The sequence below is a fragment of the Pelobates fuscus genome, chromosome 4 (genome assembly GCF_036172605.1).
Source record: "Pelobates fuscus isolate aPelFus1 chromosome 4, aPelFus1.pri, whole genome shotgun sequence".
NCBI lineage: Eukaryota > Metazoa > Chordata > Amphibia > Anura > Pelobatidae > Pelobates > Pelobates fuscus.
Genome location: NC_086320.1, coordinates 201,856,538 through 201,884,166, shown reverse-complemented (window position 1 = coordinate 201,884,166; position 27,629 = coordinate 201,856,538). Strand labels below are relative to the sequence as shown.

At 42.5% G+C, this 27,629-nt stretch overlaps 1 protein-coding gene across 1 annotated transcript in view; it reads left to right on the top strand.

Moving 5' to 3' along the window:
• The window catches only part of OTULINL (OTU deubiquitinase with linear linkage specificity like), a 394,233-nt gene that overhangs the window by 318,158 nt on the left and 48,446 nt on the right, over positions 1-27,629 (top strand). The window contains exon 2 of the mRNA XM_063451850.1: positions 14,536-14,779. Within this exon, the coding sequence (XP_063307920.1) occupies positions 14,677-14,779 (103 nt within the window). The 5' untranslated portion in view covers positions 14,536-14,676. The remainder of the gene's footprint in view (positions 1-14,535; positions 14,780-27,629) is intronic.

Here is a 27,629-nt window from a genome sequence, read left to right as displayed (position 1 = left end):
TGCTTGTGTAGTAGATGTAGTGTGTGTATAATGCATGCCTAGAGCATTTGGCACCCGGGGCGGGTCATATTTTTGTCATCCCCCCACCCACTTCAAAATGTAAAAACCTTCGCAATTTTTTTAAATGTGTTAGCACTGAGCAGTGTTTGTGTGTTTAAATGTTAGCATGTTTTTGTATGGAGTATGTTTGAGTAAATGTAGGGGTGTGTTTGTATTCAGTTTTGGAGTTTGAATGCAAGCATTAATTTGTGTGTAGTATGTTTTTTGAATGCAATGGTATGGTTACATATAATGGTGGGGTTTGAATGCATTGTTGACGTTGAAATGCAGGGGTGTATTTCTTTGTAATGTTGGCGAGATTCTGAGATGTATGCACATATACCCCCTTACACACATGCAGATACATATATACTCATGCAGCTTCATAGACACAGAGGTACACAGACACACACTGAAACATATGCAGAAACAGTGGCGACTGTTGGAACAATATATGAGTGGTAGGGGGTGGGAGAGAAGACACCACAGTCAAAACTGGGGGGGGGGGGCACTAAAACATTTCTCTAGGGGATGGGGTAATATGCTGCCACTGTGCATGCTGGCATCCAGCAACAAATTTGCATAGAATTCACAGTAGCCACCCAGATTTCTTGTTGTGGGCTGGCTGACACCTCTTAACTTCGATATTTGTTTATCAGACAACTCCCCTATTTGCTATCCTTATGTGGAATTGCCATATTTAAGGACACTAAATAAGGCAACTATATGCTAAACAGCACCCATATTTGGTATCTTTAAATATGGAAATCTCACATAAGGGCACCAATTTAGGAAATTATCTACTAAACAGCTAAAAGTTAAAAAATGTGAAAAGCCCTTTTTATTTTAATCTTTTAATTGTTTAGTAGATAACTCACTTATTTGTTATCCTTATGTGAAATTGCAATATTTAAGGACACCAAATAAGGGAGCTATCTACTAAACACATACACATTTATGTACACATACAATTACACAATGGATGTATGTTTGTGTGTGTGTGTATATATATTATTATATTAGTTAATATTTATATAATGCCAGCTTATTCCGCAGCACTTTACAATAAAAAATACGTGTGTATACGTGTGTATATATATATTTTTATTTTGTGTGTGTGTGGTTATGTGGGTGTATGATTGTGTGTGTGTGTGTGTATATATATATATATATATATATTTGTGGTCATGGCATAAGCCGTAGTATTATTTTCATAAGACAAACATAGAATGGAAATGTCAGTTGTGGAGTGCCGGAACTGACGAGGAAGTAGGCCTGAAATAAAAGAGGGCCTACCTTATAAAATGCTTATAAAAGCGGTGTGGTGGGTGGGACAATTCGCCAGACCTAACAGGTAATGAGGGAAGGGTTGGTGCTCCTTAAGAAGGGGAACCAAGCCCCTCACACAACTTCAGGCCACGCCTTCCATTTGTGGTCATGGAATAAGCCGTAGTATTATTTACATAAGACAAACATAGAATGGAAATGTCAGTTGTAGAGTGCCGGAACTGACGAGGAAGTAGGCCTGAAATAAAAGAGGGCAAAAAGAGATAACCATTTATTCGTTCTATAACCCAACAATACACATTACATATTCATAGTTTTGAATGCCAGGCGTACTTCTTGTACAGGCTGAGGGATGTATCTGGTGTATGCCGTGGATTTCCATCGGCCTAATATCTTAATAATGTGAGCCGGAATATTCTTTTTTGAAGCGGTAGTGGCGGCTCCTATCCTGAAAGAGTGTCCAGAATAGCTGGCCGGGTTCATACCTAACCGGATCAACAACATCCTAACATACATCATGAATTTGCTAGTAGTGAGCTTATTACCGTGCAAGGATAGGAGTGGTTGTGTCGGAGCCATATTACAGAAAGCAAGAAGAGTGTTGAAAACTTCCACCGAACACCATGTATTACTAGTGGGGTAATAGGGGATAATGACCGTCTGACCTTTGGCGCCAGTTTTGGTATGGTGTAGGGATAGTTGATAGTGATCTTGAACCTTTACCAGATCTGACCTTGTGATGAAGGTGGGTGAGTAAAAGCTAGTAGTGGTGAATTCTCTGGGCCGCAGAAAACCGTAAAACGCCAAATAGATGGCTGTTTTAATTACACGATTAGTATGGGCTTCGAATGGTGAGGTGTCTAGTAGATTTGATAGTGACTGAAATAATAGGTCGTGGATGGATAGTCTAGCTGGTGCGGGTATAGGAGTGGAGTCTTTGAAACCTTTAAGAATAGCCTTAACTTGGTAGGATGACAGAAAGCGTTGTCTGTTAGGCCAAGTAGTGAGTATGTGGTGTTGAATACCTGTGATATACAATTTAATGGTATTGTACGATAATGTTAGACGAAGGTGGCAAAAAGAAATGAAAGCAATAATGGTTTCCATGGAAAACTGGTCAGTGACATTAAAGTCCAACAATAATAATAATAATTGAAATTATAAAAAGCTCTGCCATATGGCTAGTGTTATCAGAAAGACCGAACTGTGAGAGTTGCTGCCCGTGACATAGCAGTTCTTTTAGTCCCAGACCATCTCCTGCCACTGTGGTACCGGAGTTGGTATTAGGGTAGCTGTTGGTAGAGCTTCCCGGAACTCCTGAAACCGAGACCGTGATAAGTGATCAGCTGCAATATTGAGAACCCCAGGCACATGAATGCAAGTCAAAAGAAAACTGTGTTTAGCGGCTAGCCATGTGAGAGTCCTCATGAACCGCATGATGGTCAGGGAAGAGAAACGTCCCTTATTTACAACATGGCATGTAGCCATGTTGTCCGAGAAGCAACTAACCGTATTCCCAGACCAGCCTGCTCCCCACTTAACGATTGGATAGAGCTCAAATAAGGCTGAAGTTTCTTTAAACCTGGGGATCTCAGCAATCTCCCCCGGCCATTTACCACACATCCATTCATTGCCCCAAATTGCGGCAAATCCTGAAGTGGCTGCGGCATCCGTCCAGACTAATACCGACTTCTCTGACCAAACCGGGATAAAAATGCTTTTCCCGTTCCAATTCAGCAAAAACTCCCTCCACATATGTAGGTCAGCGGTGGCATGTACGTCTAAGGTAATGCGGGATGTGTCAGATTGCAACATTGGAAACAGGCTAAGTAACCTGGAAATGAATGCTCTTCCCTGTGGAATAATTTTCATAGCGAAATTTAATGAACCCAACAGGGATTGCAATTCCTTCCTATTACATGAGCCTCCTCCCAAGTAAAGGTCGATGGCTGCCAGGATGCGTTCTATCTTCTCCCTGGGGAGGCTAGCCTGCATGTGCACAGAGTCCAGCACTTCCCCTAAGAAGTTGATGATCGTATCTGGACCTTCAGTCTTTGCAGGTGAAACAGAAACTCCTAATTGTGTAAACAGTCGTGTTATTGACTGGAGGCTAGTAGGAGGTGCTAAGTTACTTTCTATGGTCAGGAAATCGTCCAGGTAATGGATAACAGTGGGGCATTTACAAACGTTAAGCAGCATCCAGCACAACGTCTCAGCAAAAATATCAAAAATCCTGGGGCTGCTTTTTGAACCAAACGTGAGACGTGTGAAAAAGTAATATGAGCCTTGCCACTTAACCCCATGTAAATGCCATAGGGATGGTTGAATAGGGAGTAGTTTGAAAGCGTTCACAATATCTGTTTTACTTAGCCATGCCCCTACCCCAGCCGAGAGGATGGCTGTGACTGCATTATCTACCGTATATACTCGAGTATAAGCCGACCCGAATATAAGCCGAGGCCCCTAATTTTACCCCCCAAAAATGGGAAAACATATTGACTCGAGTATAAGACTAGGGTGGGAAATGCAGTAGCTACTGGTAAATTTCTAAATACAATTAGATCCTAAAAAATTTATATTAATTGAATATTTATTTACAGTGTGTGTATATAATGAATGCAGTGTGTGTATGAATGCAGTGTGTGTGTATGAGTGCAGTGTGTGTATATGATTGCAGCGTGTGTGTATGAGTGATGTGTGTGTATGTATATGAGTGCAGTGTGTGTATGAGTGCAGTGTGTGTGTATGAGTGCAGTGTGTGTATATGAGTGCAGTGTGTGTGTATATGAGTGCAGTGTGTGTATGAGTGCAGTGTGTGTGTGTGAATGCAGTGTGTGTGTGAATGCAGTGTGTGTATGAGTGCAGTGTGTGTGTGTGAATGCAGTGTGTGTGTGAATGCAGTGTGTGTATGAGTGCAGTGTGTGTGTGTGAATGCAGTGTGTGTGTGAATGCAGTGTGTGTATGAGTGCAGTGTGTGTATGAATGCAGTGTGTGTATGAGTGCAGTGTGTGTATGAGTGTGTAGCTGAGCCTTGGTGGGGGTTGGGCAATTTTATAATTGTAAAAAAAAAATTTATTCATTTTTTATTATGATTATTTCTTATTATTATTATTTTTATTTATTTTTTTAATTGAATTATTATTTTGTATTATTATTTTTTATTTAATTTAATTTTTTTTTCGTCCCCCCTCCCTGCTTGATACATGGCAGGGAGGGGGGCTCTCCTTCCCTGGTGGTCCAATGGCATTGGTAGTTCAGTGGGGGGGAAGGGGGGAGGCTGAGAGTTTACTTACCTCTCCTGCAGCTCCTGTCAGCTCCCTTCTCCTCCGCGGCGGTCCGGTCAGCATCTCTGTCAGCTCCCAGTGTAAGTCTCGCGAGAGCCGCACTATGACCCCCCGGCTCTCGCGAGACTTAGACTGGGAGCTGACAGAGGTGCTGAACGGACCGCCGCGGAGAAGAAGGGAGCTGACAGGAGCTGCAGGAGAGGTAAGTAAGAGCTCTGCAGCCCCCACAGCCCCCCTGTCTGTATTATGGCAATGCAAATTGCCATAATACAGACAATGACTCGAGTATAAGCCGAGTTGGGGTTTTTCAGCACAAAAAATTTGCTGAAAAACTCGGCTTATACTCGAGTATATACGGTATGTTGGCATATTGGAGGGAAAATTCTTCAGATGGTATTAGTGAATTTAGACTTGGGGTAGGAGATGCATGGGGGGCTGACAGGTCGAGAATTAGCCTTTGTTTATTTGAGGACTTATTAGTGACCAGTCCTATGGGATTAGTTCTCCAAACCGCGAACGGCGGGGAGTCAAAAGGGCCTAACAAGAAACCTTGGTCTATTTCCTTCTGTAGGAGTAGGTCAATAGTGTTGGGTGCTGCTAGGGCTGTCTGTAAGTTTTTACATTCCAGGGTCCCCGTAGGCATGTGAATAATACCCGTGTGAAACCCCATCGTGAACCCTGCCACCAAAAAGTCAACGAGATGTTGTGATGGGTGATCACATAAAAGCTCTTTCAGTAGGGAGACATGAAGAGACGATAAATACTGCTTAGGGAATAATTTATTGGGGCACATTGCCTTGGAGTGAGCCCTGAAACATATTGAGCAGACATGCAGAAGTCTGCAGGCACTGTAACCGCAAGTGCCGGTGTTGAAATTGTTACAGACCTGCGATTTACCCAAGAACACTATATCACGGTCTAGTTTATCTTTAAGCACCCTGCCAGATCTCCCTGTGGGTACCACATTAGTAGGTGAAAAAACAGCATTCACCTCTGGAGAATTAGGGCACAGGTTAGCCGGGTGGGAATTGGATGAGCAAATGGCAAAAGCTGGAGTTTTTAGGCCCGCAAAGTGCCGGCAAAAAAGCTCTGTATCAAGCACACCCCAATCAGCTTGAATATTGAACTATGATAGGGTGGCCGACGCCTTTGCGGAAAAAGCACGGTGGTAGTCGTAAAAAGACGTACCACCGTACTTGTGCCCCAAATCCACCAGCTTGTCGAGGTAAAGGTCCAATTCCTCCCTCCTATCCGGATATACAGAGCATAGCACATCCCTGTATATCCCGAAAGCCAGCACAAATTCTGGAATCGATAGCTTCTGATTCAACCTGGGATCTCTGGACTTCAATACCACCGACACATCCCCATATGCATAGGTCTTATTCTCAAGGACATCTTGTGAGGCTATCAGAAGTGATACCAGATTTATATCCTTTCCTTCCAAGATGTCATTTTTGGTTTTAGCAGGTACCATGTGTGCGGGGTTAATGATATGCGGGTCTTTTATACTAGTTGGTAAATTACCCGGTAGGGGGTCCAAACGCACAGAAGTGACCGGATTCCCTGCAGCAGCAGGCGACCTTTGCTGGCTATCTGCATCCATTTTGTCGAGTCTGTCCGTAATACGACCCAAAGAGGTCAGGACTGAGGACAAAACCGACTGCAGATCTGAAGACTGGTTTCCGCTGGACCCTTCCCCCACCCCAGCGTTATCAGTCTGTGTATTCAATAGTCTGTACAACTCTGCTTTTCTAGCCGTAGCAGGAAAAGGAATATTTCTCTTCCTTAATTCGGCCGTGATCCTGGGAATAGTCCATGCCCTGAGTGATGCAGGGCTCGCGTTGTCGTCACCCCTAGCCGGTGTACTGGCTATGGACACATCTTCCCTTCCTTCATGAACTTGTGACATGCTACAACATAAAATAATATGTTACCTGGGGTGCTACCAAACTGGCTATTGTTACTAATGCCAAGTGGCGAAGAATTACAAAGCAACGTGACAGGTGAGGCCCTGCTAGTAGCCAAGCGGCTTTGAGAGGCACTATCTATGATTTGGCTCGTGTGGGGTACGTGGCCATTGCCATTATGGTGGGGTGATGGCCTCTCCGTGACATGTAAAAGCATAAGACAGAATGGGAGTGACAAGTGAGGCCCTCCCTATGCAACCAAGCGAGGCGGCTAGCTATGAATGGGCCCGAGGGGATGCCGTACCTCCGAAATGAGGATGGATGTTGGCCTCGCGGGACCACTAATGTAAGGTGTAGAAGGCAGGAAAAACATACCTAGTGGGTCCTATTTTAGTATGCCAGTATATCTGTACAAAACCCGAAAGGGTAGGTAGGGAGGGAGAAATAGTCGAGAAAATGTGACGTACCTGATGAGCAAGTTGCCAGATAGTATGAAAAGGGTGTACAGGCGATCTGTAGTAACCTACAAGAGTAATTTAAGTTTGTATGGGTGAATATATATGACCCCTAAATCCCCTGCTATTCTGATACCTACCAGTAGTACTTCACTAGTAGGGAACTTTTGCAAGAAAGTATGACAACGTGACCCAGGCGATCTGTAGTAACCTACGAGAGTAACATTGAGTTTGTAAGTTAAAATATGTAGCCCTCAATCCCCTGCTATCCAGATACCTACCAATAATTATTCCAACAGTTAGGGGACTGGAACCAAAATACTCAAAAGTGCAAGGATGCCTATACCTAGTAATACAGAAAACACATATGAGGACTCAGGTCTTGCGTGCCCCTTGAGGTATAATTAATAGTGATTACTGGCCTATGTCGAGTGACAAAAGTTGGTGGAGTAGCAGAACACTGTGGAATTGCTGTAGAACACTGCAAACACAAGAGGTCCATAATCATTGACCGTTAAGCATGCTTGTGACAATATGTCCCGTATATATTGATACTCATATGGTGCACATAACATAGGTCTACCAATACCGTAATCATAACTAAAAAAAAAAAACAATTTATGCCGTGGTTATAACCCTTCTGACCACCAGGAGTTGTGGAAACAAACAAGAGAAAAATCAGTACTGAAACCAGCCACCAGAGGTCGCCCTAGTGCCTATCACAAGTTTACAATTGAATTTGAAAGGAGTTTCGGCAAACGAACGGTCATAAGATGACCAAATATGTAACGAATTGCCCTGCATGAAAACATAACGAATTGCCCCGCATGAATAAATTTTTAACATAGTTATATGCCGTATAAGTGCCGTAACCGAATGCCGGCATTCGTGTACATGTACTGAACTGCTACCGTGCTTGTAATCGTCGTACTAAGATGACGTCAAAGCGTCCGCGACTAAAATTGCAGCGGCCGTATACCTCACGATTAGCCGCAACGAAAACCCCGCGACCGCCCAGCCTATAGATGAAACCAGCCAGACGAAACCGGAGGAAAACAGGACACTGGAAGCTGACCACAGCGATGCAGGAATCAGAATGGCGACAATTCGCCAGACCTAACAGGTAATGAGGGAAGGGTTGGTGCTCCTTAACCCCTTAAGGACACATGACGTGTGTGACACGTCATGATTCCCTTTTATTCCAGAAGTTTGGTCCTTAAGGGGTTAAGAAGGGGAGCCAAGCCCCTCCCACAACTTCAGGCCACGCCTTCCATATATATATATATATATATATATATATATATAAAAACAAAAATAGTAATGCACTCCACCTTCCTTGATGTACTTGCCCGGTGCTTATCAGCAAACAGATACAGCCAAAAGTACAAGATAGCACTCCAGGGACTTCCAAGTTGAATGAATAAAACTTAGCTTTTATTAGCTCAAAATAAAAATCAACGTTTCAGTCTGTATCACAGACTTTCATCAGGATGACTGATATATATACACACACACACACACACAATCATACACCCACATAACCACAGACACACACACATACACACACACACACAATCACAACACACACACTTAACCACAGAGATGCACATACACAATCATCACATACAGTGCCTTGCAAAAGTATTCACCCCCTTGGCATTTTTCGTGTTTTGTTGCCTCACAACCTGGAATTAACATGGATTGTTTGAGGATTTGCATCATTTAATTTACAGAACATGCCCACAACTTTGAAGATTTCTTATTTTTATTTTTTTATTGTGAAGCAAACAAAATAACAGAAAAAGTAAATGTGCACAACTATTCACCCCCCTAAAGTCAATACTTTGTAGAGCCACCTTTTGCGGCAATCACAGCTCCAAGTCACTTTGGATAAGTCTCTATGAGTTTGCCACATCTTACCACTGGGATTTTTGCCCATTCCTCCTTGCAAAACTGCTCCAGCTGCTTCAGGTTGGATGGTTTGCGCTTGCGAACAGCAATCTTTAAGTCTGACCACAGATTTTCTATTGGATTGAAGTCTGGGCTTTGACTAGGCCATTCCAACAGATTTACATGTTTCCCCTTAAACCACTCAAGTGTTGCTTTAGCAGTGTGTTTGAGGTCATTGTCCTGCTGGAAGGTGAACCTCCATCCTAGCCTCAAATCACGCACAGAGTGGTACAGGTTTTTCTCAAGAATATCCCTGTACTTAGCACCATCCATCTTTCCCTCATCTCTGACCAGTTTCCCAGTCCCAGCTGCTGAAAAGATGATGTTCTTTGGGTGATGTGTTAGGTTTGCGCCAGACATAGTGTTTTCTTTGATGGCCGAAAAGTTCAAGTCTCATCAGACCAGAGCACCTTCCTCCATACATTTTGGGAGTCTCCGACATGCCTTTTTGCAAACTCAAAATGTGCCATTTTGTTTTTTGCTGAAAGTAATGGCTTTCTTCTGGCCACTCTGCCAGCGTCTCTACTGTGGAACTCTGCAACTCCTCCAGGGTTACCTTAGGTCTCTGTGCTGCCTCTCTGGCAGGTTTGCTGTTGTGCCATGGTCTTTCCATTTGGTTATGATAAATTTGATGGTGCTCCTGGGGATCATCAAAGATTTGTATATTTTTTTAAAATCTTACCCTGACTTGTACTTCTCAGCAACATTGTGCCTTACTTGGAGATTTCCTTGGTCTTCATGGCAGTGTTTGGTTAGTGGTGCCTCTTGCTTAGGTGTTGCAGCCTCTGGGGCCTTTCAAATAAGGTGTGTATATGTAATGACACATCATGTGACACTTAGATTGCACACAGGTGGACATCATTTCACTAATTATGTGATTTATGAAGGTAATTGGTTGCACCAGAGCTTTTTTTGGGCTTCATAACAAAGAGGATGAATACATACGCACATGCCAATTTTCTGTTTGCTATTTCTAAAAAATAGTTTTATGTATATATTTTTCTCATTTCACTTCACCAACTTAGACTGTTGTGTTCTGATCCATCATTTAAAATTCAGATTAATAAAACATTGAACTTAAGGCTGTAATGTAACAAAATAGGTAAAAAGTCAAGGAGGGTGAATACTTTTGCAAGGCACTGTAGCTCTCTGTCAGTCATTGTTATAAGCTCTTTGTAACTGACAGGGTTGTGTTTAGTCCTAGAACTCAGGTGCAGTAACAGCTCTCCCTTACAAGCATGATCCACAGAGATCCTAAGGCTGAGAACAGGATTCTGTTGGGTCAGTGATGACACAGGGGATTTAATAAAATAACAGAAAAATCCAAGGCAAAGGTATTCAAAGAAGGGTCAGGGAGAAATTGAAGTCAGACGGACGAGATGGCTGGGCAGGCAGCAATGAGAACAAATTTGGAGAAACATACACTAGGAGTTCTAAGGCAGGCAACAAAACAACCCATCAATGACTGAAAGGTGTGATCTGCTTATAAAGGAGTGGTTCAATCACATAACCTGGTCTCACCTGTGTGTGTGGGGAGGGGGGGTTACCTGAGGTCAATGTGACTGACTGTGGACCCCATTTTGGATGCATCATTGTCTTCATTCCACCCCTAAGCCACACCTCCTTCAACCTCTGACCTGCATTTTAAAAATTGGGCAGACTAGATGGGCCAAATGGTTCCTATCTGCCGTCACATTCTATGTTTCTGCAGACCAGTCTCCTCATGCAGCGGCTGCCATCTTGGAATGCTGAAACAATCACTCTGAGTTTCCTGGCTGTGAATCGAGGTTCAGAGGATGCAGACTGGGGTGCAGCAGCCACAGGCACAATAACTGCTGCAACATGACCTCCAGGGTGTTGTGGGCATCCTGGGACAGGTGAGTACCGTCGGCGAATGTTATAGACTGTAGAATAATAGAATTTCTTCTACTTGTTTATTAGGTGTCCTGATGTGCATGGACTGAAATGGATTGTGATGATATTTGCTAACTCTCAAAGTTGTATTCCTAACACTATAGTGATCTCTGGTCTCCCTCTCTCGCCACTAGAGGCTGTTTCTCTAAAACTGCAATGTTTTACATTGCAGAACTAAAGGGGACAGGGATTGTGCAACCAGACCACTTCAATGAGCTGAATAGGTCTGGGTGCCTATACTATTCCTTTAAATATACAATTAAAAGACAAAGATAAAGCACCGCGCTTACAGCAGCAGTAGCTTAGTATCCAACAGCTCAAAATACATAGTAAAACAAAGAGAAGGTTACCTGCGCTCTGGCCTAAATCCCTATGTACATTTAAACAAAATGGAGGCTCTTTAGTTTTATTCCAGTGGCCATTTGAATATAAGCTCACCTGCCATGTCAAGGTAGGTGAGCTATTTCAAGTTCCCCTCCTTGACACTGCTAGACCTCAGTGCCCCCACAACATATTTAATCCTTGTATTGGCTGCTAAATCACCGTAATTTTTTCAATAATTTTATATTCAATGTACCACTATATTGATGAATCCGGCAATTTCTGCCCACAGTGTGCAACACAATGTAAATCTCACCTCCAATTGTTGGCATGGTAATGAATGCTTGCCACAAGCAAAGACAATTTACTGAGCAAGCACGGCACTCGAAAATTGAGATGTGATCTCAAGAGACTACTGAGCAAACGTCCCATGGTTTTAAAGTGAAATAGATCAGAATAGAAGAAATGAAGAATACATTGGGACAATGGAAGAAAAAAATGAAACAACTGCAGAAATATATTTTTTAATACAATAATCCTTTCATCAAGTGTTGAAAGGACAGATTTTTTTTTCAGTTATACTACATGTGAAAGTAATTTGAAAAACTCATCCCTACCTAGTTTACGACAAGATCCTTAAAGGGTAGTTGTTCTCAGGGCCGTCTCTAATATGAATAGGACCCTGGGAAAAGCATTTTCTTGGGCCCCCTAGGCCCTGCCCCTCCCACCCACCCCCCCCCCCCCCCAATTATGCCCAACCCCCAATCACACTGACAGACCTTCTGACACATACACACACACAGACAGATATATTAAAACATTCGCAGATACATACTGATACACATACACTGACACACAAATATATACTTATATACATTCAGACATACTGACACACACATACACATACACTGACAGATATACTGAAACACACACAGACAGATGCATTGACACACACGGACATTCTGACACACACACAGAAATTCTGACACACACACAGACATTCTGACACACACACAGACATTCTGACACACACAGGCATACTAACATACACACCAACAGGCATGCTGACACACACACTGACATACACACACACAGACATACTGACATCTACACACACACTGACATACACACACACAAACATACTGACACACACACTGACATACACACACACAGACATACTGACATACACACACACAAACATACTGACATACACACACACACACAAACATACTGACATACACACAAACATACTGACACACACACAGACATACTGACATACACACAAACATACTGACACACACACACAGACATACTGACATACACACACACACTGCCACACATACACACAGACACACACACACACATAGACATACTGACACACACACACAGACATACTGACATACACACACAGACATACACACACAGACATACTGACATACACAGACATACTGACATACACACACAGACATACTGACACACACAAACATACTGACACACACAGACATACTACTGACACACACACATTTAGCCACCCTCCAGGTTCATACCTTTCCCTGGAGGGTGGTTTCCCTGGGGTCCAGTGGCAGGCTGAGGCAGATGGGAGTTCTCCTCTGGAACTCCCCTCCTCCTGCCTTTCTCTTCCCGCGCGGCTATTATCTCCGGTGGGAGGAAGTGATGCGCGGCACTCACTTCCTCCCAGCCGGTACAGGAAGGGGTCCGGTCGTGCTGTTTAAGCGTCACAGCGCCCGACCGGGCCCCTGCTCACACATGCTTACCGGGTGGCCCTTAGTGCATGGGCCACCCTGGGGGGATCCTTAGTTGGCGGGCCGGTGCGGCTCTGTGCAGCCGCACCGCCGGGTACATGGGGGCTGCTCAAATCGTGGGGCACACGGGGCAGCTGCTCTGGGGCCCCCCAGGAGCAACTGGGCCCGGGGCAGCTGCCCCGTTTGCCCCGCGCTAAAGACGGCCCTGGTTGTTCTGATGATTATAGTCAGTGTCTGCAGGCTTTTTGCTGTAAACATAGCCTTTTTAGAGAAAAAGCAGTGTTTACATTGCTTCCTAGGGATACCTCCAGTGACAGTCACTCAGACGGCCACCAGTGGTGCTTTCTGGGTCAGTGATACACTGAAATTCAGCATTTCCACGTTCAGCATTAAGTCGTTTAACTTTCTCCATAGAGATGCTTTGAATTAGTTCATTTTATAAGAAGATGCTGATTGGCCAATGTGGCATTTTGCCACACATGCACAATAGCACCCCAATGCTTTCCTGTGGAAAAGCACTGGAATGGCTGAGCTCATCAATTCTGAATATTTCAGCCAAGTAGGCGGAGTGGGGGCAGGGCTAGTGCTGGCAGACCTGTACGGCGCTGGAATAAAGGTAGGTTTTCTACTTATTTATGGTAGGCTGTGTTGCTAAACAGGGTTTTTAACACTATAGTGTCAGGTATACACATGTGTATCCACCCTATAGTGTTCCGTTAAGTTACATACATGAACCTTGTGTCAGACAGTGTTTGAAAACTCACAGGTTATATCTATGGTCTTTCATGCTTCTGTGCAGGGAGTGAAGCAGGGAAGATTACAGAGACTGCTTTCACTGTCTGACCCAAGATGCCTGTATTTGGCTTGAAGGATCTCGTTATACACTAAAGGTAGGAATGAGTTTTTTCTCGTTTTTTTTTTTTTTTTACATATATTTAAAAAAATAATTTTGAGGTGACAGCGGTCCTTTATTTATTAATGTTTGCGATGTAATTATTGTTGTTTTGTTGTTTGTTCTATAACTGTGACCAATTGGAGAGATTTACATCCATTGAAAATGCTTTTTACACAATGAAGGCTGTGCAACAGCTTCATGGTAAGGATAAGTACAACAATCTTTTTATGTTTTATGACTAACAGCTGGGACCTTGTGTAAAGTACCACCACATTTCACATCATGCTCAACCAACAACTGATGGTCTGAGCATCATGACAAGCCAACAGCTTGAATGTCACATGCTGTCATCTCTGCTTTTCTATTTTCCCATAACCTGCTAAACAATTGAAATAAGTTTACTTGTTTATCTCTGCTTAGTATATCTCTCCCAGAGAAAAGCGAACCCATTTGCAGCTTGAGCAGTCCTCCTAAGATGAACGCCAGAAATATGAATATGCAGTTCTTAATCAGCCCTCAGCTTCCTCCTTGCAGAGTACTATCTAAAACAAGTTGGGCACAGCTGGGGGCGTTACATTAACGGTAACCACCCATCGCTCAACGATTGGCTTTCAAAACAAAACAAAAGAAGGTAATTATTGAAGACAAAATAATTTAAAAGTAGGAAGTTCAGTCCCTGCCCGCTGAGCTGCATATCACAAGAGGAAAGCTCAGAAGTGTGGTTGAAAGCTGTCTGTAACATTCTACTTAGCAAGCAGAGTATTCTCAGGAGGGAGACACTGTGCAGACAGGTGCCGTGTCCATCATATTGTGCAGCCGAGGAAGAGGGCGGTGAATCATCCCAAGGAGTTCAGGGCCATGACTGTCCATAGTGAAATGGCCGTACGTCGTCAGCACAAACTCCCCAGCTTCTCAGAGCAGCAACCCCCTTGCCCTCCATCCCCAGGCATCACTGCAACAGGTGAGCTAACCTCAGACATACACTGCCATTTACACATAGCTCACTGCCTTTATACAGATATAAGATGACAATACTGTAGTGCAGCTAGGTTCCTGCCTTAGCTGAATCGCTTTACTTTACTGCTTGAAGATGTGCCTTAATATTGATATACACTTTATGAAACATTGTAACTTGATACATTGGGGAATATTTTTTAGAACGGTCAGGTTTTAGAAGTGGTGCAAGGTTGGGACTTTAATTGGATGTCCATGCTGTTTCCATGGTGACCGTCCCACTTTTAGAACTTTGTACCACTTTTAGAAGAGCATACGTTAACCCCTTAAGGACCAAACTTCTGGAATAAAAGGGAATCATGACATGTCACACATGTCATGTGTCCTTAAGGGGTTAATGGATGTCCCCCAGTATGTTCTGCTACTCCTTCATATTACTCATACTAGTGTGAGAGCTGTGCACCAGAAGGAAGAGCTGTAATAAAGGACACCCTCTCATTACGCTGACTGACATTTAACTCCTGCCTATGCTGACAGCTTATATTAAGGCCCTTCTGCTGATAGAGAGACAGACTTTTATACCTGTTGTACTTTAACAAAGTAAGCATACACACAGATTCCCCCTGGAATAATAAGGAAGGGGGAACATGACTGCTGCCCAAGATTGTGGGATGGATCAAGAAAGATACAAAGTTGCTAAGACTTGGGGTTTCTTAAGGAAGGGGAGAGGGAGGGGACTTACCAGTCGCAGGATCAGTTGAGGGCTCCTGACAGAGAGACAGACTTTTATACCTGTTGTACTTTACTAAAGTAAAATAATGCTGGGGCATACACACTGGTATGTTTATGTGTGAGCATTTATGCATTTAAAAATGTGGATATGTGCGTAGCTTTTTGACTACTAGACTATTGCAAGTGAAATACCGAAGTTAGTAATGTCGTACATGATCTACATATCTCAATTTGTGCCTTAGGGAAAGTCTAAGACATGCATCATGTTTCCGAATTTATTCAGCATTTCTGCACAAACCCTTAGCAATAAAGCACTGGTTTTGGTTTGTATGTACGATATACAGGAGGCAGTCAGCAACAGGTTTTTTATGTAAATGATTTATATATGGCATAAAGAAATATCAATGCACCAGAACCGAACAGTGGTGCAACAATGGTAGAGTGCTAAAGGAACATTCCAAGCACCATAACTATTACATTACTCTATAGTGGTTATGGTGCCAGGAGTGCTCTGACACCCCTCTATTGTTAGCAGTACGGGACTGGGAATAAAATCTGGCCTGGGTATGTTTTAATCACAGTGACCCAGTGGAAGGGGTGGGGCGAGAGAGGGGATATGTTGTGTCATCACCAATGACAATCACGTCCCCCTAATGTGTTGGTTTAATGCTCTTCCAGGGATTTGCCCTGCTGAAGAGCTCTCACATGACAAAATGCCCTGTGTTTGTTTTGTGCAGCGCATGTGAATTTAATAACATGTTTTTGCTGCGTTTGCTTGTGACCTGTCTCTGGTGTCTCCATGGGATTGTGTGTGTGTAGAGTGAACTGTTTGTGGTGTGGAGTTTTGTGGAGTTAGGTCGGTTTCAGTTGTGCTAGGTTTGTGGTGTTATATCTGTGGCTAGTGGCAGTAGCAGTATATAGGGGATGTAGAGAGGGTGTGTACACCCGGGCTCTTGTGTTTGTAGGGGCTGTAGTGAGTGTGTCTTTAGGCAGTGTAGTGTGTGTATTAGCATACAGGGGATCTAGTGTGTGTAGAGGATCCAGATTGTGTGTAGGGTATGTAGTATGTGTCAGAGATGTAGTGTGTGTAGGTTGTGCAATGTGTCTCTGTAGGGGATCTAGAGTTTGGATAAGGCATGTAGTGTCTATAGGGGATATAGTGTGTTTTTATAGGGGTGCAGTATGTGTGAGAGGTGAATGTGTTGAGGGATAGCAACAGTATTGTGTGGGAGGTGAGATAGGAGCAACCTAATATTTGTATATTTTTGTTTTCTTATTTTCATAAAAAAATATTTTCCTCCCTCCCTTCTTTTTTATTTTTTTATTAATTCTTTATTTTATTTGTGCGGGGAAAATCACATACAGCATACAATGCCACAACAGCTAGCTCATGCAGAGTGTCAGACATAGATTTGCAGTGTTAAGGCAGTAGAAAATACATAGCACATTTTTATGGAATAGTGTTGCGTGACAAAGAGTTATGTCCAATCTTATAATTGGTGAGAGTAATGAAAAGGATTAGCTAAAAACAAATAACTATAGGTTTCATTCTATGTCAAAATGGGTTAAACAGCAGATTATGCATGAGGGAAAAGCTTACATGTAAATTGATTATATTTTAAATGACAAGAGACAAACTAGTCAGATGGGTGGCTGAACAGGGTATACTTTGCTTATAAACTGACTATATATTTGTTTAGACTTGAGCAGTAAAAGACTGGCTGGGTCACTAATGTGGTGTAAGCAAGAATTAGGTAATAGTCCCCAGGAGGCTTCCACAAGGTCATAAACTAAACTAGTTAAGGGCAAATAAAATAGCGCTGGATAATATAAGAGACAATTAAAGTTAACTTGCATTGCTCTCCCTGTGATCGATGTGTGCAGGAGAAGCTGGTGGGGGTTCCCCCTTGCTCAGTCCGAGAGTTCACTCTGTCAGAGGAGCCCTACATTCCTGCAGCTTAGAGATGCATAGCGAGCCTCTGGATGCTGTCAGATGGAGCCGGTCTGCTTGTGGAGTCAGGAGCTGGCGTGGGGTGAGGTTTTTCAGGCCTCTGGACCCAGGAACTGACAGATAAGGTATGTCAGCTTGCCGGGTCAGGATTCTCCATGATGCTTGTGGTCCCTGGTGAAGTCTACCAAGAAGCCTCTGCCTCCCGTGTTGGGGCAGTGTGCGCCTCTTGGTTTGCCACCTTGCTAAAGCAGGAGTTGGGTGCTTTCCTTCCCTTCGCCACTTTGATGCCTGTTGTGCTGTCGGCATCTTGGGTTTCTGCTGTGGGCTTCGCTTTTGCCACCGAGGTATGTGGCCCTTTGGCTGCGGTTGTGGTTGCATTGCTCTCCTCCTCTCATTCTCCTGTCTTTGCTTGAGGTTGATTGATTTGGCGTGCTTGACTCTGACATTTGTGCCACAATGCGGGTGCCTCAGGCGCCATTGAGGTCGTTGCATGCTGTGAGTAGAGTTTCGGCGCCGTGGGCAATGCAGGGGACTCCGGAGTGGTTGAGTCAGAGGTGGTTCTGGTACAGCAGGTGAGGCATGTTGGGGGTCAGTGGGGAACCCCGCTGTCTCTCCTCGATGCGGAGCCAGAAGGCTGCGAACATAGCATCCAGCTGTGTATCGATCGAGTGTTCACAGTTTCAGTAGGTCTGTCTGTGACCCCCGCCATCTTTGGTGCTGCAAGCATCCATCGGCTTTGGAACCGCGAGTTGCAGGGATGTTCTCCTGAGACCGGGATGACCCCCACCGGTCCAAAGGGGGGGGGGAACGAGGGCCCAGTATCGAGAGTCCAGTCGTGAGTGACGTCAGAGGAGCGTCCGTCTCCTCCGCGCCGGCCATGCTTGTAGGCCGCATACGGTGCTCAGGTGAGTCTCGCTTCAGATGTGGCATGTTTGGTACCCGTTGGATCACCCGAGTGTCACCAGTGGCTTGGTGGCCCTTGTGTGTCGTGCACCCGCTGTAGTTTAAAGTTTTTTCGCTTTATTTGCCAGTAAAAGCAGGAGCTGTGTCTACAAGCATCCACTCAGCTCAGCGGTCAGGCCCCGCCCCCTCCCTCCCTTCTTACCAGGCAGGGAGTACATTGAAAACCTTGGTGGCACAGCGGTGGTGAGTGACTCTAGTCTGCAAATTCTCCAAATGGAGGCTGAGTGCACTCCTATCACAGGCTAGGGTTACCACTGGAACGCTCCGACATAGCACAATGCTGGAGCTCATTAGTTTCTTCTGTGTCCACATTAGTGTCTTCTGTGTCCACCCTCGCCTTTCCTTCAGTAAAGTGCTAGTGGGTTGGTAAGGGAGAAGGCACACAGCAAGGCCCTGCATTGGTTCTCAGGGAAGATTCGATGATTTAGACTGTTGGCCTCAGCCATTGCCATTATGGTCCACCGATGGCCAGACCAGGCGTAATTGTGAGTAATCAAACTGTTTTAAAATGGTTTGACTTCTGACCTTGTTTCCACCAGACACAACTTCCTGACTCTACTACAGCATCAGTGAAAGCCAGAAGCACTCTCCCCGAGCTTAGCCATGTTTGCAGGGCTTAGCTCAGGAGAGCTAACAAACTAATTATGAGATATGCTGCTTTTGGAAAATTAATTAGATATATCTCCAATGAAAAAAAAATAACAATAAACTGCACGCATGTTTTCCTTAGGGCTATATCTACAAATATTTGTGCAGTGGACTGTCTTTTTAAACCAGTGTTACTCAAACTTTTTACAGAGAAGTACCACTGCAGGTCTAAAAAGTAATTGTGAAAGTAATTTCCATTGATTTAAATTCCAAATAAAACGTAGACACTGATATTTAAGTTCATCCCATATTGGAGAACACACCTGCTTAGGTACTAAATAATATTTTTGAAAATAAATATTACATAATGTGAATATTGTGAATGTAAGGAGGAGTGTATGAACTATTAAACTGTAAATATAAAAGTCACAAATGATAATATGAAAATAGAATACATGCTTAATGGTTACACACAGATGACAGTGACAAATATTTGCACACTGACACACACACATTTGCACACAGATGACATTGATACACACACATTTACACACGGAGGATACTGACACAGACACAAGCTCACTGACAGACAAACTCTCACTAATTTGACACATACTGACATACACTCTCACTGATTTAACGAAGACTGAGAGACACATTCACTGACAGACACACACTCACTGGCAGACGCATACACATTCTCTTACACTCAGTCACAAATTATTATTTTTTTAAATTCCTTTTATTTATTTCCCACTGGACCCCAGGGAAAAGATCCACTCCAGCTCTCCCCTACCTTTGGGAGAGCTGGAGTGGATCCTTACCCTTGGGTTCAATGTGAATCTTTCCTGATTTCCAGTGTAGGGCTGTGCTGTCATCTTTATCCTCATCCAAACCTGCTCCCTCGCACGCTGTTTAGTGATGCCGGGGCCAGAGTGACATCATAACCCTGCATCACTGCATGGAGCGTGAAGAAGCGGTGATCTAAGATCATGAAGAATACAACTTCCTCTCCGCCTCCCTTATCCCACTGCCGGCCACCTCCTGGGGGGCACCAAGGTGGCCAGCTGGCCTCCTCTTGGCATACTCTCTGCTTGTGGTGCATGTACATCCTTAGTATCTAGATCTAGCAGTGTTTTAATTTTACATTTTTTATAATTTGGATTTGAATTAGTTGAATTTGGATTTTAATTAATTAATTAATTAATTGCTGAATAAAGTGATATAAAATGTGTCTGATTTGACGGTAATTAATATTTTAACCCATGAATTTAAATTTGAAATAGACCATTTATATGTGTACTTATGAAATACTTAGCATGTATGGTGCATAGACTTAGCAGATCTAGAGAATTGCAACAATGTATAGATGTGGTTATATTGTAATGCATGTAACAAGTTATGTGCATTTGGTACTTAGTATGTTTTTTTTTTTTTTTTTTTAATAGTACTTGTACTTGTACTTTTTTAATAGTAAAAGTTTGTTTTATATAACTCTTTAACTGCAAGATGGGTACTAATTACTAAGCTGTTATTTCAACTAACATAATATCACCAAAAGTTATTAGCTATTGGCTATGAATCTTGGTTAATATGTAGTTATATATGTTTTATATATGTGTTTGATGTATTTTACTTTAAGCATAATAGGTTAGGTAATAGGGGAGGTACTAATTAAGCGGCTATTTTCTAGATTATTAAATTGTTCGCTTTAGAGCACTTAAATAGCATGGAGGATTGGTGATAGTGCTGTTGCCCTGACGAAGTAGGCGCAGACCCACAAAATGATCACCACTCTATGCCTTAGGGAACCTTGTTGGATACAATAAACTCAGGAGAGGAGAGATATTTGAATTGATGGCATGCATGACGGCATCGTTTGCTGAAAGAAGTCGACATAGTGAACCCGGAGTGACTCTATATATACTTTATGTGTACTTGATTGTGCCACTGTGCAGGCACATTACGTCTAAGTACCCACCTACGAGTAGGAATGATTTTTATTGTATTATGCAGTTTGTTCAATAAATAACTACATTATGTAGGGTGTCCTGGCTGTGCTTTCTTTCCAGAAATACAAATTTCCATTTGATTGCTAAGTGGAGGATACCGTTTATTAGAGAAGCTGCATGGAACCCTGAACTATTTACAAACTAATTTTTTATTTTATCTTTATTGTATCTTACATAAATATCTATTTTTTTTAAAAAAAAATTGTTACTAGTAAGTGATCAAAAGACAATAGTTAATGATATGATAATTGAGGACTAGTGCAGCACGGTATAATCCTCTCTGTGTGAAATAGGGGCAAGTAGTCACAGTGGCAATATCCCAGGAAAGGGTACAGGGAAGCAGAGCCTTCTTGGTGTCCTCAAACTCTTATGGTGGTGAGTCAGAATGGAAAATACGAGTACAGAATATAGTGTAGTATATTCTATAGGTGGTGAGGTAAAATAGGAAAAATGCAATTTACAATTTTTTAGGAGCTGATGTTCAGCTCCAGATATATGCACCTGGGCGGTATGATCCCCGCCTGTGGATATGTCGCTCAGCTTGGTTCCTTGTACACAATAGTGGTAAAATAACTATTTAGGTACCCAACCCACTCTCTTTACAGTTACAATGTGATTTTACTCTTTTACTTTTTCCCATTCCATGCCGGTCTTGCCACGACTGGCCCCATAGCTGAGATCATAAAACTTGATAATCTCATCCAGTCCAATGCTTTCCCATTGCACAGCATTAGGTATGCATGCAAATGCTGTGCTGCACCAATCGGCATATTTTCATAGAGATTCAAAGTATCTCTAGGGGGAACATTTAGTGCATCCGTCTGAGTGACGGCCACTAGAGGTATAACTAGGAACGAATGTAAACACTGTCATATTTCTGAAAAGGCAGTTTTTACATTAAACTTATACACCAGAACAACAACATTAACCCCTTAAGGACGAGTGACGGACGAGGTCCGTCACTCAGGGGATTGCCTTAACGCCGAGTGACGGACCTTGTCCGTCACGCGGTAAAATTAACCCCAGATCGCCGCAATCGCGGCGATCGCGGGGTTAATGGTGCTCCGGTCTGCCTCTGTATTAGAGGCAGAACGGGAGCACTGGATCGGGCTGTCCCAGTACATGTGCCCGCTCTGACAGCATGTCAGAGCGAGCACATGTGCTCAGTATACTCACCTCCGCCTCCCTGCACTTCCGGGTTCAGTGTGAAGTGCAGGGAGAGGAATCAGTGCTGATCCTGCCCCCTGGTGTAAAAAAAATAAAGTTTATTTAAAATCCCACCCCCCTTTACCATTTTAATAAAAAAATTAACCCCTTCCCTGCCAATTGATCACTGACTACAGTGATCAATTGGCAGGGATTACATTTTACTATGATCTGATTTTTTTTTTTTAACTTTAACTTTTTTAACTTTTTAAAGCTTATTTTAAAACTTTTTTTAACGTTAACCCCTAGTTAGCCTAACACCAAATCCCCAATTCCCCACTAACTTCCACCCTCCCAAGCTAGCTAAATATATAATTTTAAAATACTTAAATTAATTAATAAAATAAATTTAACCCCTGAGAGTTAAAAAAGGAATTTACCCTCAGGGGTTAAATTTATTTTATTATTTAATTTCAGTATTTTAAAATTATATATTTAGCTAGCTTGGGAGGGTGGAAGTTAGTGGGGAATTGGGGATTTGGTGTTAGGCTAACTAGGGGTTAACGTTAAAAAAAAGTTTTAAAATAGGCTTTAAAAAGTTAAAAATTAGAGGGGCGGAGCCTGGCAGCCATGCCGAGCAGTCGCACACAACATGGGCTCCAAGGCAAAAAACTAAAAAACAACGAATTAAGCGAGACAAAGCCCTCGAATCCACGTTCACAACAGCCCAAACCTAAGGGGCTCACTGAAACTACATTGCCAGCCAAAAGTTCCGACTGCCAGCGACAGTCTCTGACCGGAGATCGACCCGAGGCCTACGGAGGGCAGCAGCAGGCGACACGAGGGAGGCGGCCGATCCCTCCGCAACTGCAGCCTACTTGGACTAAGGTCTCCCCGGAAGATTCTACCTCCCCCCCCCCTTTGCCGGCGGGGGATATCCCGGCAACCACAAGCGACGACCAAGCTACAGGGAACCACCCTGAGAAAAATATGGCGGACACCGCGAGCAACCACGCGGCCAGCACCAGACTACCCCCGTTAGCGGAAAGGATCGACCGCATACTGCAGGACTTCTGGGCCAAACTTGCCCGCCGAAAACTCGCCTCTGAGACGAGGCCACCCGCAAACCGCCCACAAGTCATGGCCCCGACACCAGAGGCCAAGCAGAGGAGGAAAGCGCCTCGGAAAATGCCACGACGCACAAAACCTACTGCGGCCAAGGTACGCCATCCTAGGTCACGGCCTAGGCAGGGGCAGCACTCCACGCATCACCCACACCATCGGGGAGCTGCTCCCAACCGGGGACACATATACTTTACGAAGAGAGGTTCTCTACTAAGCAGTGGCAGGCCCTCGGACTGGCAGAGTCGCCAAACCCGCAAATTCACTGCCCAACAGAGACTTACCACACCCAGAGATCGCGGATGGCCTCCTGCCTCCTTCAGAGGTCTGAACTGTGAGTACCGCAGCCGACCCCGACAAGCTGAACCGCGACACCAAGGCATCAAGAACCAGACACTGACACAGCTCATGGTCCTGAATAATGGACTATGCACATCTGTACTACAGAAGCCCACACGGGGAATCGGCTGACTCTGAGAGATGGATGCTGGCCAAGACAGGCCACCGACCAGGGGCTTTGACCACAGAATGCTGACCAGCGCTTCAACGGCAAAAAATATACATGTTTTGTTTTAGTTTAGGCTCGCTGCCCACCTACGCTACACACTTTTTCAATGTAATAACTTGCAGTAGACTAGCAACCTAATGCAGAGTACCTAGAACTAGCCTGTACCACACATTTGAATGCTAATATGTGCATACTCTGAGACGCCCAGTAGTTAAAAACACAGTTATCAGTGATCTCCTTCGGTAACTCTATCACTTGTGGTATTTGATGCACTCACGTTAGCAGTTTAAACTATGATATTGGTTGATATGTCTAGACATAGCTGCAGGCTTAAAACAGTCTATTTCTTGTAACTCTTGTATAACTTTGCAGTCATTTCTTTAGGATAGATAGTTAACGTTTGCAATGTGCTCTAACCGGTCAGATCTATTCTTATAAAGCATACAGCCTGTAATACTATTGCCTACCTTGGTAGGAATGTAAGCCTCCTGGGACATATCATGATCCTAAAATGCGTACTCATAGGCGGCCACTAAACCCTGCATGTTACACTTTTGTTTATTTTTTCTTTATTCTTTTTTTTCTTTTTGTTATCAATTAAATACTTCTCATTGCTGATACCTGCCCTCACACTGCCTAATGCTACTGCAATGCGGGTCATTACCAACAATCTAAACTTGTATGTTAACCTTCCGTATACCTCCTTTAACTTGTCTTAATGTACCCAACATACCCCGTTTTAGGTATGAAGCGTTTCATACGAGCAAAATTCATGGCATGTAAAGAGGGATAACGATATTGTCTGCTTCTCTTAGTTACCAGCATCCTTCTGTTTACTTATAGCAATAAGCAGCTACTGTCGAGCTATTTAACAATAACTACAGGATCAAGCTAACTGTTGTTCTCTGTTTTATTTTCTAACAAAAAAGTGCACAGTAATGCCAATATGCCCACTTTGTTAACCTCATTGTTTACTCCTAAGTTTGCTTTTGCTGTTGTGGCATAGCAAAAATGTATGTTACTCCTATGCACATCAAAAATAAAGAATTAAAAAAAAAAAAAAAAAAAAAAAAAAAAAAAAAAAAAAAAAGTTAAAAAAAGTTTTAATAACGTTTAAGTAAAAAAAACAAAAAAAACACCCCCCTTTACCCAGTCCAAATAAAAATTAACAGCTTCCCTGCCAGTCGATCACTGCCTACAGTGATCAAAACACAGATCACAGTATTATACTGTGATCTAATTTTTTTTAACCCCTGACGATTAACTTTTATTTATTTTTTAATCCTCAGGGGTTCAATTTATTTAATTAACTAATTTAAATATTGTATAATTAAATATTTTTTTCTAGGTGGGGTGGGTGGGAGTTATGGGAAATGGGGAATTTACGGTTAGTGCTGCTTACTGCTAGTTAGGGATTAACGGTAAAAAAAAAAGCTTGGAAAAATGTTAAATCTGTAAAAAAAAAAGTTTTAAGAAAGTTTAGGAAAGTTTAAAAAAATTAATAAGCAAAACAAAAGTTTAAAAAATAGTTTTAAAAAGTAAAAAAAAGTTAAAAAATACATTTAAAAATGCTCATTACCACTACACCTAGAACAAACTAGGGTGTATTCTTTAATAAATAGTATGTGTTTGTGGGGAAGTTTCAATAACCAACCATCTAAACTACTCCAAATTGGAACATGGACACAGCGTAAAACTTCAAAGTTAGAAAAAAACTGAATGGCTGCGTCTCAAATGTGCCCCTTCAACATCCACATATACCTGGCAAAGGTACATACGGGAGTATTGCTGTACTCAGACCACATAGCTGAGCAACATATGAAGTATTATACAGTCGTAGCACACATAAGGTTTGCAAAATATACTGTGCAAACTCACTTTGTGTGTCAAAAAGGCAGAAAAAACGCTTATTACCACTACACCTGGTACAAGCTAGCGGAAAAATTATCCCACGCTAAGGTTCAAAATATGCCTTTTGAAATACCCTGGGGTGTCTACTTTAAGAAATGGTAGGCTTTTGTGGGGTAGTTTGAATTTAAAACCTGCGAAGATGCTTGGAAATTGCACATAGGCCCAGCGTCAAAATTCAAAGTTCTGTAAAAACTGATATGGCTTGGTCTCCTATATGGCACTGTAGCTTCACAAAATAGTGCCAAAGACATTCATTGGGGATGTCTTTTTACTCAGAAGACTTAGCTGAGCATAATTTGGGGGTTTTGAACTTAGTGGCACATATGAAATATACAAAATGCCCAGCAAAAATGCAATCCGTATGTAAAAAAAATGCCCCAAATTATTTTTTACCACATACTTTGGCATATATTGGTGAAAAAATGGGGGCATGCTAAGGCACAATAATGCACCTTATGAGATACCCTGGAGTGTCTACTTTTACAAATGGTAGGCCTTTGTGGGTTTTTTTTGAACAGTCAAACTGTTATAATACCCCAAATGGAAGCATAGGCTCGTTAAATCCGTCTCTCAAAATTCTACTGTGAATACTGAAAAGGACAGGTCTCCTGTATGGCACTGTAGCTTCACGAAATAGTGTCATAGACATACAATGGGGGTGTACTTTTACTCAGAAGACTTAGCTGAGCATAATTTGGGGGGTTTGAACTTAGTGGCACATATGAAATATACAAAATGCCCAGCAAATATGCAATCCGTATGTAAAAAATTCACAAAATTATGTTTTACCACATACCTTGGCATGTAATGGTAAAAAAAATGGGGGCATGTTAAGGCACAATATGCACCTTATGAGATACCCTGGAGTGTCTACTTTTACAAATGGTAGGCCTTTGTGGGGTTTTTTGGAACAGTCAAACTGTTATAATACCCCAAATGGAAGCATAAGCTCATTAAATCCGTCTCTCAAAATTCTACTGTGAATACTGAAAAGGACAGGTCTCCTATATGGCACTGTAGCTTCACGAAATAGTGCCAAAGACATACAATGGGGGTACCGTTGTACTCAGCAGAAGTAACTGAACACATAATAAAACTTTGTACAGGAATAGCACACACCAACTTTACAAAATACACATGAAAAGTTCTTTGTTATAAGTTTGTGTGCGAAAACCCCCAAAAAACAAAATTTTACTCCAATATTTAGCAGAGGTTGGCGGTAAAATGGCTACGTAGAAAGTGTCAAAACAACCTTAGGTAAATAGCCTGTGGTGTCTACTTTATATAAATATATACTTTTGTGTGGCAATTTTGTTTTCTTTTATGGCTATTAAGCTTACAAGACAAACATACCAAAAAAACACTTTTCCTTTCTTTTGCATTTTTCTGTATTTTTTTTATCATAAATAAGTATATATATATATATATATATATATATATATATATATATATGTATATATGTATGTTACATCAAATTAAAGCCCTTTATGTCCTTTAAAAAACGGTATATAATATGCATCGGTGCAATAAATTAGTCAAATGCAAATTGCAGTTGAACGCAAACAGCAAAAAATGCAAAAAATGCCGTTGTCATTAAGTGAAAGACAAGCTTCTGAAGCTCTGTCCTTAAGGGGTTAAGCTGTAGTTGTTCTGGTGACTACAGTGTCCCTTTGAATGTAGAAAGTTTGTTTACATACCGAGTACCGAGTATTCTAACTGAACAAAGATGAACAATTCTGTAATTTCCCTGTGCACCCACAATTTGTCCAGGTTCATGAATTTTCAAATTCTGTTCCATTGGGGATGATTATACAATCTGAATTAATTATATAATCTTAATGAATAGTGCCTAAATGTCCCTAATTAGGAGGGAAATCCCTATTTTGGACCTACATCCCTCTAACTCACATTACTATCTTAGGGT